The sequence below is a fragment of the Anarrhichthys ocellatus genome, unplaced genomic scaffold (assembly GCF_004355925.1).
Source record: "Anarrhichthys ocellatus isolate YVR2014 unplaced genomic scaffold, GSC_Weel_1.0 scaffold39, whole genome shotgun sequence".
NCBI lineage: Eukaryota > Metazoa > Chordata > Actinopteri > Perciformes > Anarhichadidae > Anarrhichthys > Anarrhichthys ocellatus.
Window position 1 is genome coordinate 2,064,479 of NW_022280069.1, and position 16,893 is coordinate 2,081,371.

General features: G+C 42.5%; 1 protein-coding gene across 1 annotated transcript in view; it reads right to left on the reverse strand.

The window, feature by feature from the left end:
• The window catches only part of thsd7ab (thrombospondin, type I, domain containing 7Ab), a gene marked incomplete at its 5' end in the record, with an annotated part of 77,208 nt that overhangs the window by 42,898 nt on the left and 17,417 nt on the right, over positions 1-16,893 (reverse strand). The window contains 2 exons of the mRNA XM_031867352.1: positions 1,113-1,228; positions 14,114-14,360. Coding sequence (XP_031723212.1) covers positions 1,113-1,228; positions 14,114-14,360 — 363 coding nt within the window. The remainder of the gene's footprint in view (positions 1-1,112; positions 1,229-14,113; positions 14,361-16,893) is intronic.

The window sequence follows — 16,893 nt, forward strand, 5'->3', positions numbered from 1 at the left end:
ACACACACACACACACACACACACACACACACACACACACACACACAAACACACACATTTATTGAATAAAATAAGAAATGTCTGCATGGGAAAGTGATGAGAAACATGTCAAAATGATAAGCTACGTGTAGGCTGCTGTGTTAATACCCCTTGAAGACTTAGAGACTACTGTTGCCAAATCTAATTGGATAGCTATCGTAGACAACACGCACGTCTGATTACTCGGGATATCAAGCCAACAACGATGATGTAGGAAAATCCCATTAGACCTTGGAATTGACTCAGATTAAATTTACGGTGTTTACACGTGTGGATTTGACCTCAAGTAGTTAATTAAGATGGAACGAGCCTCTGGATAGCCCTGAACCCTGCCTGCTTTACACCCTTTGTGTGTGTGGGTGGTGCAAGGTGAAGATATCAATAGCATCGAATTAAAATGCACAGCCGACGGAACAGCACGCTCAGGTAAAGAGATTTATGCCACCGTGTCACACGAAGAGGTCACCAAAATATGGACGGTAATGATGTTCAGATGTAAATCATTTTAATGTATTTGCGTCCGCTCACCAGCTCGGCCGGTGGCTGCACGACAAAGGTGACCTCATCCGAACAATGTGTGTTTTTTCCGGTCGCAGGATGAAAACAACAACAACGCGGCTCGCTGACACTTGTAGCCACCGGGCGAGTCGGCTTGCAAAAGAGGTCGACCCAAAGGTTGTCTTATATGCCGAGGTGTCAAATTAATTATGTGTAACAAGACGTGAGGACGAGTGTTTGTGTGGTTGGTAATGTGTCCCACCGCTGTATTTTTTACACACTGTCAATTTAAACCTGCTTCTGTGTGTCTATGTTTTTGAGGCTGGGGCAGAGTCAGAACAATATGTTTAATTGATTATTGTTTATTATCACAATAGCCTGAAACTACGATGCCAAATAGTGTGTTAGAAATCCGTGCTATAAACGAAGTCAGGCGGAAAACTACATGAAATGAAACAAAATTGAAATACAATTAGCTGGTTTTAAATTGTTTTTATAGGGAACAAATATGCTTCCTCCTCAGTGATCTGTATGAGGCAGTATTATTTCACACCACTCCCTTTCTTTCACTTTACCTGCGTCACAAGTCACAGGACACGGTGTCCAGTCGCTGAAAGGGGTCATGATACAGTCTTTCTTGCAGGGCAGCTGACATGGTCGCACAGTGCCGGGGCGAGGGCCGTCTGGACACCTAGGCAACGGAGAACACACACACACACACACACACACACACACACACACACACACACACACACACACACACACACACACACACACACAGCGGGGCTGTGAAGTAACACTGCCGGGAACTCTTTACACAAACACCAAAACACAACAGCTACAAATACTGAATTCTGTTGATATACAGCAGCAGAGTGTTGCTCATTTGTTACACAGTTATTATGACTCATGAGCCATATATGGTGAACGCATGTTAAGGAAAAGCATCAGACTACAAGAAAGGTGATCTTTTTAAATCACAAAAAAACACAGATTACATCTCCCAGACCCTTTGGCCTCAAACCGGTCAAAGCACCAGATAAAAACTGACTACAAGGTTTGTATTTCTGCTCATTTTAAAGCTGCACTTATTTTATATTTGTATTTTCTGGTTTCACCATCTAAAACAAGCGAGTGTAGCAGCGAGGTCCTGTACTGTTGCTCTGTGTGCTCAGATTTTACCACCTACAGGAAGCAGCGCTTTAAGTGCAGCGTGTGCTGTGGAGCAAGAGGTGCTGGCAATATGCAGTCAGAGAGAATAAACACCAGTGTTTGTGTAAGCCACCGCACACTGAGACCATAAAATACACCCTCATGGATCTGTACTTTTCACTGTGAGTTTATGTTGGTCTCGTCTGTACACACATCTACTTTACGACTGTCCGTCCTGGGAGAGGGATCACTTCTCTGTTGCTCTTTCTAAAGGTTTCTTCCCTCTTCTTCCCTGTTAAAGGGCTTTTTGGGGAGTTTTTCTTATCAGAACTGACGGTCTAAAGATAGAGGGGCTTGTATGTTGAACAGAATGTAAAGCCCCTTCAGGCACATGTGTCCTTTGTGATATTGGGCTGTAGATATAAAATTGACTTGACTGGCAACACGTTTCCTTCAGCTCTCACTGATACCTTTTTGTTATAAAAGCACATTATTTACATGTGCTGAGTGTGTGGTACAACTGAGGTTGGACTGTTCCCAAAGTTAGTGATTATTCTGTCTGGAGAAAGTCTAACTAACCTTTTCCCTCCAAAATCAGCTGCTGACATATTTTATGTTGTAGAACAAGAAGTTAAAACCCCTGAAGATTGTTCTAACCACGGACCTGTTTTCAGACATCTAACCAAAAATACATTAAAAGAAGCCTTTGACTTTGAAACAAGGGGATCTGAGGTGCACAAATGCTGATCCCTTTCTGGGTGTTAGGACTCAGTAGACATGTATGCCTGTCTGAGGTTCACGTTCGACGTTGCAAACACACCGGGTTAGTAAATGGTGGAAAAGTTACGGTGGTTACTTCTTTTTTAAAATCATTTACTTAAAATCGGTCTCTTTAATACTCTTAAACCAGAGTCTGTGATTGTTGAAACAATGGAAAGACTTAAAAAGACTGTCGAGTTTAAAATGAAGTGGGTTTCAATGATCAGCGAGTTAAAGTTACTGTCTGACTGGAGACTGGTGGCTTTGAGGAGAGCGTATTAATGGATGTTTTGTAGGTTAATAAATTATCATAATTGTCCAAATCCCTGTTGATTTTATTCATCATATAATCAATTCATTGTTAACCTTTGGTGCAGCATTATAATCAGGCGTGTTGGTAAACAGGAGTGTGATACAGTATCATTTTAATCAATATTTACAATACGCTGTGCGATTTGTGGCTCCTGAACTTTTGAGAACACTTTTGGAGCTCTGCTGCAGCTTTAACTGAAGTACGGATGCTCCACTGAAACTAAGACATCACCCAGGCCCCAATGACTTTCTTATATATGTACCGATAGCACAGTGGCTGCCCGGGATATAAACCATGTTTTAAGGCTTTAATAAATATCACTGTAGAGGTTTGGCACGCCAACCATCTGGGTATTGCTTGAATGCAGAATGTAATTATTCTAGGCACAATCTAGGGCAATAAAAACTGATGAAAACCTTCGTAATCACATCCAGTTTACGACTGATGTATGCCATCTGGCTCGCGCTGCTTGAAAGATATAGAGAGGAGGTGGTCCTCTCCCCCAACAGAACAATGTGGGCGCCACGGGAAATGTTAAGCAAGTCTACACGAGGGTGATTCACATTTATTTCTGTACGCTGAGGAAACTGCAACGCACAGAGCCCCAGCAGATTAGAGGAGCAGCCTCAGCAGAGGAACTCTCTTGTTTTAAATGGATTCTGCTATCAGTGAGTGGTAATCCTATTGATGGCACAAAGTAGGGGGGGGGTCAAGCCGAGGTTTTTAGAACAAGGGTTATCATGGATAATCTTCAGCCATCTAAGCACCTCAGGTCCCCCGTGCATATCACCAGGCGACGATAAAGAGGTCGAGATAGACCTGCTGCAAGACTTCTTGCAATCTGTAACACTGCGTCACCAGTGTCACCGTGGGACGATGACGCCCTGCTTACTCATCCTATGGCGGACGATCATCTGGGTCAGGTTTAATGGTGCTAAGAATGAGCGTTCTCCTCTGGGCGCCCCGTACTCGTTAGCGTGGTGTTATCAGGGAAAGCGATAGTGAGCCTCGCAGGGAAAATGTAATAATGCAACAGCGGCGTGAGGAGAGATTTATTTTTAATACCAATGGACAGAGCTAAATCCCTCTCGAGCGGAACAAATCCTCTGGTGTCTCCATGCAAGTGAATGGTCCCCAGGAAAAAAAGAAAAGAAGGGATGCTGGCTGCAGCAGAGGGAGGACACATCTACATGTTCAGCCTTCAGCGGATGCTCACGTCCGTAAAGAAGTGAATGAACAGGTGTCTAGCTGGAGGACACTTCAACAGGATCCACCCCATGAACCGGAGACTGCAGAACAATCTCTACACTACACACCTCAGTGCTAACCAGGATTTCGTTTTATCAAGTTATATATAAACTGCAGCATCTACAGTCTGTGGGGATTCATGGGGCTCTTTATCGAGGGAACCCTGGCAGAGAATGCAGCGCGAAGACAAAAAGAAACAGCGCGCAGAAATCTGAAAGATCTAAACACAGTCAAAGTATATATGGAACAGATGGAAAAGCTATTTATTTCATGAGCGAACCAATAAACAGCAGGCCGATACCAAAACCTGCAGTTGCATAAAGCAAATTATTTAAGACTCAGAAAAGCAAAATAAACAACTTTTTATTTAGCTTAGTTCATCCTTTAACAGCTTGGATTCATATCGATCGGCCTCAAACTACTTCACTGTGAGTTCCACTGAACTCCAAATCAGATTGTTGATCAATAATTAGGGTACTGAGGAAGTTTTATTGGCTAGTAATAATCAAATCATTCTCAAATTAGGAAACCCTGAACTAATATCTGAAACATATTGCTGGGACATTCAAATTTCATATCAAACAAATGTAAAGCAGATTTTCTTGGGTTTGTTATCGCTGCAAGTGATCCCTAAAATCTCCTGCAAAATGTTTTGTCTTTTTAAATGCAGCATGACTTGTACATGTCGTACATTACACATGTTGCATTTCTTCTGCTTATTGATTCGTGATTCCTTGAAAATTCCCCTCCGGCTTTGAGACACCATGAGGGATCAGAGGCAGAGCTGGTACATGATGTGACTCCAAGAGCTCTTTCACAAAGAGGGGATTAAACCTTTGACCTCGTTAATATCCCTCCGCTACAGGAAAATGGTAGCGTCTGAGGACGAGCTGCAATTTACCACTCGTGTAAGATCTGGAAAGTACACGGGCAATAAAACAATATTCCTATTTAGATAAAACACCGGAGTTATACGGCTTGACTTTGGCCTTTGATCCAGGCAGGACACGCTCTGAATACCAAACTAGAGGACGAACAGACTCATCTCTGAAGTGCAGGCTGCCGGCCTTTTACATTTCACCTTCTCAGCGTTCCCTCTCACTGACACACAGACACAAGCAAACGTCCTCATCACAAAACAACAGCAATGCTCGTTGGTCTAAATGCCAAAAACCACTTGTGCTGGCTGAGGAGGGACTTCTTGTGCTCATGAATTATGAGTCATCTCTCAGTAGAAACAAACAGAAGATTGAGCGAACAAAGACACATGACTTTGAGACAGAGTATGGTGTCTCCTTCATGCGGCCATGAGCACCATCTTTCTCTACTCTTAACCAAGTATGTTTTCTGCTTAATCTAGGGCTGCACAATTAATCAGAATCGTTATCGAAATCACAAATTTCCAATTCGCATGAGGCGCAATATTTGTTAAAGGCAAAATGTGTCAAAGTACTGTTTTAAATTAAATATTGTCTCGCTGCAGATGTCCTGGCTTACACATCATATTCTGATCCCTGCAAAAATCACACCATAAGCATTTTAATATGATTTTCAATAGAAATGAGAACAATGATGTAAGAGTTATCATTTCCCTACAATATCGCAATCATCAAAATAATCGCAATTTGATATTTTTTTTCAAAACCATGCAGCCCAAGCCTCGAAGTTGGGTTCCAGAAACCTCGGGGTCATTTTTTATTCCCAGTTGAATTTTGAGAAACACCTTTAGCCATTATTATTTATTAAGAAACATTAGGAAACTATAACCCTTGTTATTTTTCCAACAAATCAAATAAATCTGCCACAACATTCATTTTGTCTCCACACATCCTGTTGTGATGCACCAGATTGTTGAATTTCACATTTTACAATGTTGCCTTTGTTACGCTGGCTTTCTTTTAACTTTAGGATTGAATTTAAAATCTGTCTAATTACGTCATAATGTATTTACACAATTTGGCTCCATCGTATATCAGTGAGTTCCTGCTTCCATAGGTCCTCTAAGATCATGGGAACAAGGGCTCCTGGTTGTGCACTGCTCAAAGATCAGGACTAGTGGAGACCGAGCTGATAAAACAAGGTTGTGTGGCCACTAAACCTGGGCTGTAAACCAGCTCTATCTTAACTTCTACAAGCATCGCCTATGTCTTTAGGATTCCACCATTATGAAGTCATCTGATTAAAGGCTGTTTGTCAGAATAGTACCTTGGACCTTTCTTTCTTTCTTTTCTCCCCCTAATAAATAAAAATAACACGTTTGGAGTCTTCCACATGCCTCTGGCGAACACCAAGCAGTATTCTTGGCTTTTTTTCCGGCCGCTCTTCCATAAAGCCCCGCTCTGTGGAGTGTCGGCTTAAAGTGGTCTCATGGACACTCCAATCTACGCAGCGGAGCTTTGTAGCTCCTTCAGGTTTATCTTCGGTCCCTTTGTTGCTTCTCTGATTGATGCCCTCCTATCCTGCTGTTAGTTGTGTTTCTCTCTTTGCAGGTTTGTTGTGGTCACCTAGTCTCTCCATTTTGTAATGAATGGACTTAACGGTGCTCCGTTAGATCATGTGACAGATCATGTGGTGCTTTGATTTGCACACATGTGGACTGTATTTAACTAATCAGGGGACTTCTGAAGGTAATTAGTAGAACCAGATCTTATCTCCGGGCTTCATCAGAAAGGAGGTGAATATATACGCGTATGCATTTTCATCTCACTTCATCAATTTTGACTTATTGTGTGTAGGTCTATTACATAAATCAAAATGTAATTTAATTTAATTCCAGGTTGTAAAGCAACAACATAGGAAAAAACGCCAGGGGGGGAAATACCATTGCAAACCAAAGAGCAGCTACATAACACTTCCACGTTCTCCAGAACTTTTCTTTTTTAAACTCTGTTTAGTAATCAATCATATCAAGATCGATTCATTCTTAAAACTATATGTTGATAGCTAAATATATATCTGCACAGCATATTAGAAGTTATCATAGGAAACTATTGACGCTCTGTTGTGCCATACTTTAATGTTATTTGGTGTTATCCTGGATTTCTACAAGCGATGATGATCATTTCAACAGCTGCAGAGCTCTCCACAGCCGACCACGGCAGTTTGAAAAGACATTTCCAACATAAATTAATGCAGGAAAATTCAACAGAATGCAGAAAATTAAGTGTTTTTACGCTCAAAATGTAACGGGTTAGCCTAATGTGTGTCAATGTTGAAACCAAACATACGCCCTGGTGTTTTTCTATTTAAATAAAGCTTTACTTTCTTCTTTAAGTGAATTTGAATAAACACACACACAGCGTGCGGATATTTATGCACGAGACAGGTACTGTAGTTATTTAATCATTTGAAACCCACTTTTGTTCTCTGCTGTCCTGGTTTTGAATCCTGGTCCCTTCTGTGTGGAGTTGGAAATAGACTCACTCTCTGTCTGCGTCCGTTTCCTTTAAACCGGAGACTCTAAATCACCCGGAAGTGTGAATGTGAAGTGTGGCTGTTTGTCTGTGTGTTAGCCTGCTTACAGTCTGGTGTCAGCTGCATGCTGGGATTGGCACAGATCCCAGGAGAGCCTAAATAAGATCAGTTGGTGCAAAACAAAAAAAGACTGTGTTTGGTAAACAGTTAAGTCTCCATATCTGACGCCTACATTTAGATCTGGGTCGATAAGGTGAACAGGATTGGGTGCTTTCCTGTCCTTTTAACGTAAATGTTATTATTAACTTCAGCTCTCTCTCTTGATTTGGTTTCTTATAATCCTTTTGTTGTGTGTTTTTAAGTGCTTTAGAGTTGACTCAGGTTTCCCCTTTTGTTTCCTCTCTTAGTCAAATTTAATTGTAGCCCCACTAATGATGGGTATTATCCAAATTTTGATGATTCAAATTCATATTCCAGTTTTTGGAAACAACAGGCCATGTTTGTTGGCGGACCACAACGCTGGCCAGAATACTACCAACACAATGGTTGGCTGGAGGACCGTGGGGGTGTGAAGCTAGCTGTAATATTGTCATCAATGCATTTATCATTATATTCCTTCATTCCGACTGTTGTCTCTAATATTGTCTTTGTCTGTTGAAATACATTTTTATTTATTTACAAGGCACTTGGGGTATCTCATCCTTCACTGACTGCTCTCTCAACACTTCATGTGTGTGTGTGTTTATCGCACCAGCGTTGAAATGAACGAAGCCTTCCAGTAATGGCGTGTGGTTTTAACTGACTCGCTGGTTCCAGTCAGTGTCACAATCTCATAATGATCTTTAAATGTCATGATTTGTAGCGAGGCAGGGACGAGCTCGTCTCAGAGCACAACATTAAGACGGGCAGCCAGGCTAATGCTTCTGTTTCGCTTGCTGCTATTAGCGCGGCGAGTAATCTGTTCGGCGAGAGGCTGTTTTCCGAAAAAGGAGCAGATGGTTGATGCAGGATGAAGAGGAGATTCAAAGCAAAGAACTGTCAGTAGTTTTAAGAGAGCGCACAAACAAAAATAAAAACAAGGTCTGGTGGGAGAAGATAAGGTCTAATTAATTTAATTATCAAAATAACGGACTACAAAATAAGAACATCATTTGTTTAATTTAGCATGAAACGGTTGCGGTTCTTCGAGAACCCTTTCAGTGGTGTCTCTGGCCTCCTTCTCGAGGGCTTCAACCTATCTATCACAGTCAACATCAGGGAGCAGACGCAGCCTCCATTAGAAAACACGACAGGGAGATGATCGACTGGGCTTAATACTGCTGATGTCGAACATCATAACCATGAATCATTCAGTTTCCCTTTCCCCCCCAAAATTCCACAGCATCTATGTGATTATACAAACACACATTTGGTACCATTCAGCACACAGACTGTCAGAATCAATAAGCATTTTTTTCCCGCAACACCGCAACAGCTTTCTCGATGGGATGATAGCAGCCCAAGCCTGAGGCACTGACATATTTGTCTCTGTTGTGTCTCCTGTTTCTATTGGGCTTTGACAGTTAGTGTTTATGTGTGTGTGTGTGTGTGCCATGCGCTCTGAGAGGTTCACTGCCTCAGGCTGCGGGAGGAAGACAGCTCAGATCCATCGATGAATGAGACAGGGCACATCTGCATATGCAGGGTGCGGGCGGCCATGTTCGTTTGTTCCGCTGGGATACCCTGGGTGCACTGATCAAGACTACCTGCCAGTTGGATTTTGCCAGATGAAGACACGCGGCGCAGAAAAAACCCCAAAAACAAATAAAAATACTATATTGAGTCACTCCTGAGTGCAGTGGAGTAAACACTGCATCTGAGCAACAGATGGTCCAGGAAGGCAGAGCTGTTGCATCTTTACGCTTTGGTCAAGAAATGGACAAATCAAGGGCTTAAAAATAAATAAAAAAGTGCCGTAGTGGTCTGCCAAATCTACAGGGGGGGGGGGGGGGTAGGAAAGTTTTCATGAAAAACCAAAACCTTTACTTAGCTATACCCAAGGTGAGAAGTTTGAGGAAACACCTGAATAAATGAGTGGAGAAATACAATGTTCAGATGCTTCCATACAGGACCAGAGGGGATGAAAGTGACAAACACAAAATCTCACTCCCAACTCAGCAAATAACTCGTCAAATACCGCAGCTTGGTCAGTGGCTCTACACTTTAAACCTATAGATAACTCATTAACGCCAGTTTTAAACGTGTCAGGAAAGGCGTGTCCGATTCTGCCCGTTACATGCATGGTGCACTTTCAAAATAGGTTTATTTATGTTTTAAGCTTACTCACACAACAAAAGTACTTGGTTCGGCTAAGGAAAAGATTGTGGTTGGGTGTGACTGGTGTTAGTAAGTACAGAAGTTGGGTAACTAAACTACAGTAAAATAAGTCAATGTTGACTTGGTTTTAAACAGGACTTTAACAGTTGTCTCCTGGGTGAAAGTCCTGTGTTTGTTTGACCCATCCAACCTCCATCCCTGTCTGTTATAAGCAGACTTTGTTGCTTTTTATACTACGTCAGTCCCTCAAAAATAGGCGTGGATGGGTTTAACAGACGAGGAGCACAGAAGCTGTTCTTTAGACTCGTAGTGAGTAAATCACAGCTGTCCGGTGTCACAGTGCTTGTTACGTCTGTCTTACAGTCTCAAACCAAAAGACATTCAGCTCATGATCATATGTAACACTTAAAGGCAGACTATTCTTACGATTGATTGGCTGAAATTAGGCAATATTTGTCTTTTTTTTGTCTTAAATGATTGATGGACTGACAGAATAGTGGCAACTAACCGAGTGATGGGGGGCTCTAGTAATCTTTCAATCTTTCAGTTCTACATGTTTATGTTTTTGGGGATCTTGATGCTTGAATCAGGGTGGGGATCTTATAAAGTAAAGGGTTGTATAAAATGTGTCAGTTCTATGTTATGTCTGAGAGTGTTTTTGGTGGGAATTAGACTAATTTAGAGAAATAAAAAGTGGAAAAAAAATTATTTTTGGAGTGCATGTCGAGGTGTCCTTGAGCGAGAAAGTTCATTACCGTTACTTTATGTATATGAGGATTGTACTAAAGTTTGCTCGTGTCCATCACATCCTAGTTGTCAGTGTCAACTTGAGACTTCTGTTCATCTTTCTCATCACAGTTGGCATTTGTTGCATGCTGTCATTATATTTTCAGAACCGTTCCCCTCCACATATTAAATGATCTGATGTGTTTGTTGTCTGTTCTGTTGAGACCAATGCTCATGCATCTTAATGACAGATGATTTGGCCTCTTCCAGCTCTGTTAATTGTCTCATGTTGATTTGAAAAGTTGCTTATCAAAGTGCTGATTGCCAGACCTCTTTCATAGCTGACAAATGTGGCTAATTGGCAATCAAACTAATAGCACCCATCTTGGTGTCAGTGTTTGTCATTGGGAGTGGAAGAGTCAAAGTCATTTCCCCATGAAGTGTTCAAATCATGTCCTCTGTGTGTGTGTGTGTGTGTGTGTGTGTGTGTGTGTGTGTGTGAGATAGTGCAGCGACCACCACTTTTATGTGTTCACAGCTGAAATAAATGAGCAATGTTGTACACACTGCGTCTTTCTTTGGGATATAGTACAATGGGAGTCAGCATGCTGGTTTACAGCCTGTTACTGGACCCCTGCCAGTGACAGTGGCCTGAGGAAAATCCATCTAAAGACTCTGAACAACATCTCTGAAGGGTTACAACAGTTGCAGCACATGCAAAGGGACATAACAATAACCCGTGCCGGGGTTGTATGAAGGCAGAGTCTTCTTCAGCACCACGGACAGCACCACCGGTCCGTGAAGGTAGAAAGAAGCCTCCCAGTCTATAAAGAGACTCCTGTCTGACAGCACTAACACAGACTGTCATTCTATCCCATTGAAGGAAACTTCAATGGTTTTTCTGGTGTGCAAACCATAGTGGACCATTCTTTGTTGTGTTCAGTTTATTTCTTTTCCACATTCTTCAATTACAAGCAAATCACGACCTGTGAATAAAGCGCTTTGTAGTCATATATATCTCATTTACAGGACACAAGTTTAATCTTTTAAAAGGCTGGTTTGGTTTGACATTTCTCAGAAAGAATCCCTGTGGGAGCCAGGATATCTAGCATGTGCGTGACTGTATTTAACAAAGACGGTTTCTCCAAACCTCATTAATGCTACAACTGTCATAGCGACAGTCCGACCTTAGTCAGCAATGATGCCATTATTACAGTAGTATAACGTAAGCTGCAGGTTTCTTCCAAGTACTTTTCGGGCTAAACCGTCAGCTGACAGTTCAGCTGTTTGGCTAAATATTGTTTAGAAAAGGTTCAAAAGAAATCGAGTGCCAAAATATGTCAATGAAAAAACTATGGAGGCGTTTTTTAACAAGTCTCTGAATAATACATGAATGGTGGAGGCGTACTCCGCAGACCAGAGAACACATGGACACCACGAGTATAAGATCGCCGAATATTACAACTAAACAGGGAGACACAACGGACTGAAGCACTCGGACCAGATGGGAATTTGGCACTAACGAGACTACGGACAACAATTACAGCAACCAATGTGCACCAACGCACATATGGGTCTGTGAGTATTGTTTTAAGATAAAGCCAGTTTAAAACAGCAGTTTTCAAGTGGGGATTTGATTACAACATGCTGGCAGTCTGACTCTGTGTTCCGTTTGCTCTAATGGACTCTATTCTGAGGTCTGTCGCCACATTGATCTCAGCAGATTGATTGATTCATTACAGCAAAAAGTGGAACAATGACAAAAACATGAAATGACCTGATGTCCTGTGGTAATTTGCATGTCAGATAAGTCCCCATTTAAATGCTACAGACAGGTTGAAAATGTCAAACCCCTCCTGAGATGTTTAAAGGTAAGCGTGTGACCTTCTTAACATCCAACTGACTCGGCTGAGGTCAATAACAGCCGCCTGCTGAGAGGCTGAGCAGGTGGCTGAGTGGAGTCCACTTTGTTCAAATATCTTCTGTTCTCTTGTTGTGAGCGATGCTTTTACGTGCTGTTCTTTCACCCTTATTACAAATGATACTTATATAAAGTTATTGACCGGCGAAAAATAAAAAGATAAAAGGAGGCCAATCGACTGAGAACTCTTTTTGTCCCCTGCTGCTCTCCGACCCGCTGGGCTTGTGTTCATCTCTTGTTCGAGGTTTGATTGTAGATTTAAAAAAAATAAAACACACGCGATCAAAGACATCCTGTTCTTGGACCTCTCTTCTGCAGCCTGATATGTGTGAACCTGGGTCAGCTGCTACTGAAACTGGACATTAATCTTCATTTGATGGCTCGCTATGAAACACGCTGTGACCCTGGAAATAATGCCTCTCCTCTCCTCACGGGGAGGCGTGAGACAGCACGAGGAATCTGCTGGAATTGAATTAGAGTCAGAAACCAAAGATGCATTAAAGGACTGTTTTTGTTTTTTTGGGGAGGACTTTTCATAACCAATCTTCTTTGGACACAAGCAGATGAACTCCTCTATCTTCTGTTGTCGGGTGAATCAGTCAAGCATAAAGTGACACCCCGACTACAGCCGATCCGTCTCGCAGACGTTAACTCGACAGCATATTTTTGAATCCGCCTCATGCAGCGTGGTCTCCGGAGCTAACCACAAACATCTTGCCTCTCATCTGCCTCATGATTAAATTGCCTTAAAGTATCAATCCCATTTAATTACCTTCATTATCATCAATGAGAAATTACCAGCGCCCTACCGGCAGGGTTAATTAGGCTTTCAGGGACGGACAGATTATTTATTTATCTGTGGTCGCCTGCAAAGGGAAGATATGAATTAGGAGTTAACTTCACGTAGAGCCTGCTCTGCTTACTCAAGCAGCTCCGTCAGTGTCTCCTTGGTTTAATTTTTCTTTCTCTCACTGATTCACTTTACTCTCCTGCTGTCTTTCCTTCCCAACACTGCTGCTTCTCTCATCTGTCTCTCACCTCCTGACTCCTCTTTTGTTTGTTTTTAATCCTGCTGGTTTTCAATGTCACACACACACACACACACACACACACACACACACACACACACACACATCTTCATGTACCATTCTGTCTTACCAGTTTACCACGAATCAACAAACATAAAGGACTTAATGTCTCTTCGCTAACAGATGCTCACAGATCACTCTTTGACCTCACATTGTAATTTCTTGCTTGAAGAGTGATTCTAACCTTTTCTTTCTGTTCATCAAGCAACTCCCCAAAATAAAAGAGGTTCTTTGAAGAATCATTTCACACATCAAAAGACCGCGGGAGCTCTCCGTGTCCTCTATTCTACGGCAGCACTAGATTTAACTGATTGGTTTCTTCTTTTTTTTGAGATGAAGTCGTCCAAATCAGTAAAATCGGCAGTTTGAAATGAAAATGTGCCGACTCTTGGATCTTGATGACTGAGAGCTACAGCTCAAAGCCAGTGGATTTCAGCTCAGAGAGAGACGTTTTCATTTCAACACAATTCTCCAAGAGCTAATTTCACAGTTATAAACACCTACAAACCAGCGGAGCGAGAAGTAACTGGTGAGTCTAAATAGGACTGCTGCAGCAGTTGGAAAAACAAGAACACAGACACCACCGGTTTAGAAACGCCAACGTCAACAGGAAGCAGAAACACAAGAGACAGAACTCACTTCTTGGGGGGCACCTGTCCCACGTTGACCCGGACGCAGATGACCTTGCGAGTCTGCATCCCCGTGGAGCAGAGAGCCTGAACGCCGCCGCTGGCTCGGGCACCCACGGAGGTGTTGAGGGTGGAGGCAGAGGGGTCCTCGGTACAGGGGCCCCACGGCCCCGTCTGCCAGTGGTAAACTGTACAAGCGTGTTCATTACAGTTCCGCACCTCCTGGAGGAAACTGCTGTTGGGGCACAGGGCGCCACCTGAGAAACACCAAAACACAGCCAAGATGAAAAATGGACTTCACGGGTAACTTTTCAAACTGGACTATATTTTCCCATGTTTTTGAGTCTAAGTGACGAATGGGGGAAACTGGTCCAGTATTGAGCAAGAGCGCTGCAGCTGGCAGCCATGAAACAGGCTGCAATGTGATCGCATCCGGCAATTCAGATCCATCAGCAGCGTCCATTACAAGTGCTTGTTTTTGCCACTGACGGCATCAGATTGTTGTTACAAGTGTCTGACAGCATCATGGAAAGAACCCGACATAATGGAACATTTAGCAGCTGAAGAGCCAGATATTTCCCTCAGGAACAGAGCTCATAAAGGGGTCTGAATATTTGATAAATGGTCTGAAACACAAATCACAATAAATGACTAGTGACTACTAGATGTATAAATATGCAACTCCAAATTCAACTGCTTGTTCCGCTGTCCAAATAGTGGCCACACTTATCTTCTATTCAGACTTGCAGCTGAGGCACATTTCTCCCGAAAAGGAGATATATAAAAACCCAGCACACCCGTCTTCAACTGTTAACAGATTTCTTTTACCCCTTGAAACTGCTGAATGTGTGTGACCCACTGAATAAAAGCTACGTTCACTCACATTGAACTTCTTTATGATGAGAGTTCCCTTTAGTGCTCCATTGTTTGACAAATACTTCCAACAGCCTTCAGACCTTGTACGTAAAAATTGGAGCAGCTACGCTCGCAAAAATCACTTTAAGCTCCTGAAAAGCACAAGTCTGAATACAGATAACCTTCCACACACCTTCTGAATATACTGTCAAATCTTAAGTCGCCAACTCTGAATACAGCCAGTGTGTACACATACATGCATGTATGCATGTGTTGTTTTACCAATACAAGTTCTTGCTTCATTGCACTCAGTAATTAACATTATAACAGAGGTTCCATGCTTCTCTATTTAATCTCATTATATTTTAGGTATTGCTCACACTACAGACACATCAGAGTGTTCACATACTGTATAAAGGAGCTCTTTGCATGCAGGCGTCTTATAACTGCAACTAACAGGTCAGACTTTCAGTGCACCACTTGTTTTTCCCCATTCCTTCTTTTTGTGTCTCCCTCTCACTTCTCTTTTCAGTCACCAGTCAGTCAGTTGTGTCGATGGAGCCCACTTCTGTTTAGAGAAACCGCCGACACTTCGGGCTTCCAGCAGAGATTGAGAGGCGCTGTGGGACTGCGGGCCCTCGACACCTGTATTTCGCCGCCGGAGTTGACAGAGATCCAGCTCCGTAATGAGCGGCGGCGAAGAAACACACAGTGGGGCCTGAATCTCAGACTGCCGACTCAGACGAGTCTCAGCCTAATGGTTACTGAGCATGACTATACCGGTGTGCTGACTGCGCCGTGCCAGCTCAGCTGACTAACAACGACGGCGATGCTAGAAACAGCTGCATGTTGGACAATGGGGAAAATATAAAGCTTACTGAAGAAAACATAAACTGCAAAACAAAGAAGAAGCAGCGAATGAGAGTTCTTCATGTCTGCTGCAGGATAAACTACGGTCTGCCGGCTCATTCACAAAGTGGAGCAGCTCTCACTTAGCATGCATCTCGACTGTCCCTCGACTGAAAGAGCAAGAGGCACTTGAGCGTCATAAAGTCCCATAATAATCACTGTGGAATTAAATGCAAGCAGTTATGCTAAATCAGTCATTAATTAGGCATATAAGTGTATTCATTAGCACATAATCCTATGCCAACGTATTGGCAGTTACTTCTTAATATGAACCCTGTATCTTAAAGCTTCGAGGAGTTCCTGTAGTTTCAATATTTTTTGTTCTTCATCAATATGCAACACAGGAGCTGCGAAGTCTGCTAAAGAGCTCAAAATCTAATCAGATAATCTGCACCACAGGGGGAACCTGGTGGAGAGACAAAAGCCTCTTTCAGGTATCCTTCTTGAGAATGTGTGTGTCGAGTATGTCACACAGATGTGTGTATGAACAGACAGCGGGATACAGTGTGAGATGATTTCCATTCTAAAAACTACTACAAATACAGCTACCGCATTGCTCGTCTAACGTCAAAGATTTACCAAAAAGTTCTGGAAACTTTGGCACCCGAGTGAGACCTTTGATGAATACAGATATGAGATATGTTAATGTGACAGGGTAGGTGCATGCAGTACATGAAGTAATACTACCGCAGAACAACAGAAAACATGAAAGCACATTCAAGCTATTTCACACATGGCCAACGAGCCCCGACTGTATCACAAGTGGCTGACTAAAATCGAATCAATTACAAGTCACCCTAAAGCTGTTTGGATTCTGTCGTATTTAAAAACACAAAACAAGCTGACAATTTAAATTTTGCTACGTGTCGACACAAAGCTAGTGGTTTAAAACAGCTAAAAGCTAACTCTTAATCACAGCTGTTACCCTCCATCACTGAGATCCAGGCCAAAACTATCGCTGTGACTGTGAGGAAAACAAACACACACACACACACACACACACACACACACACACACACACACACA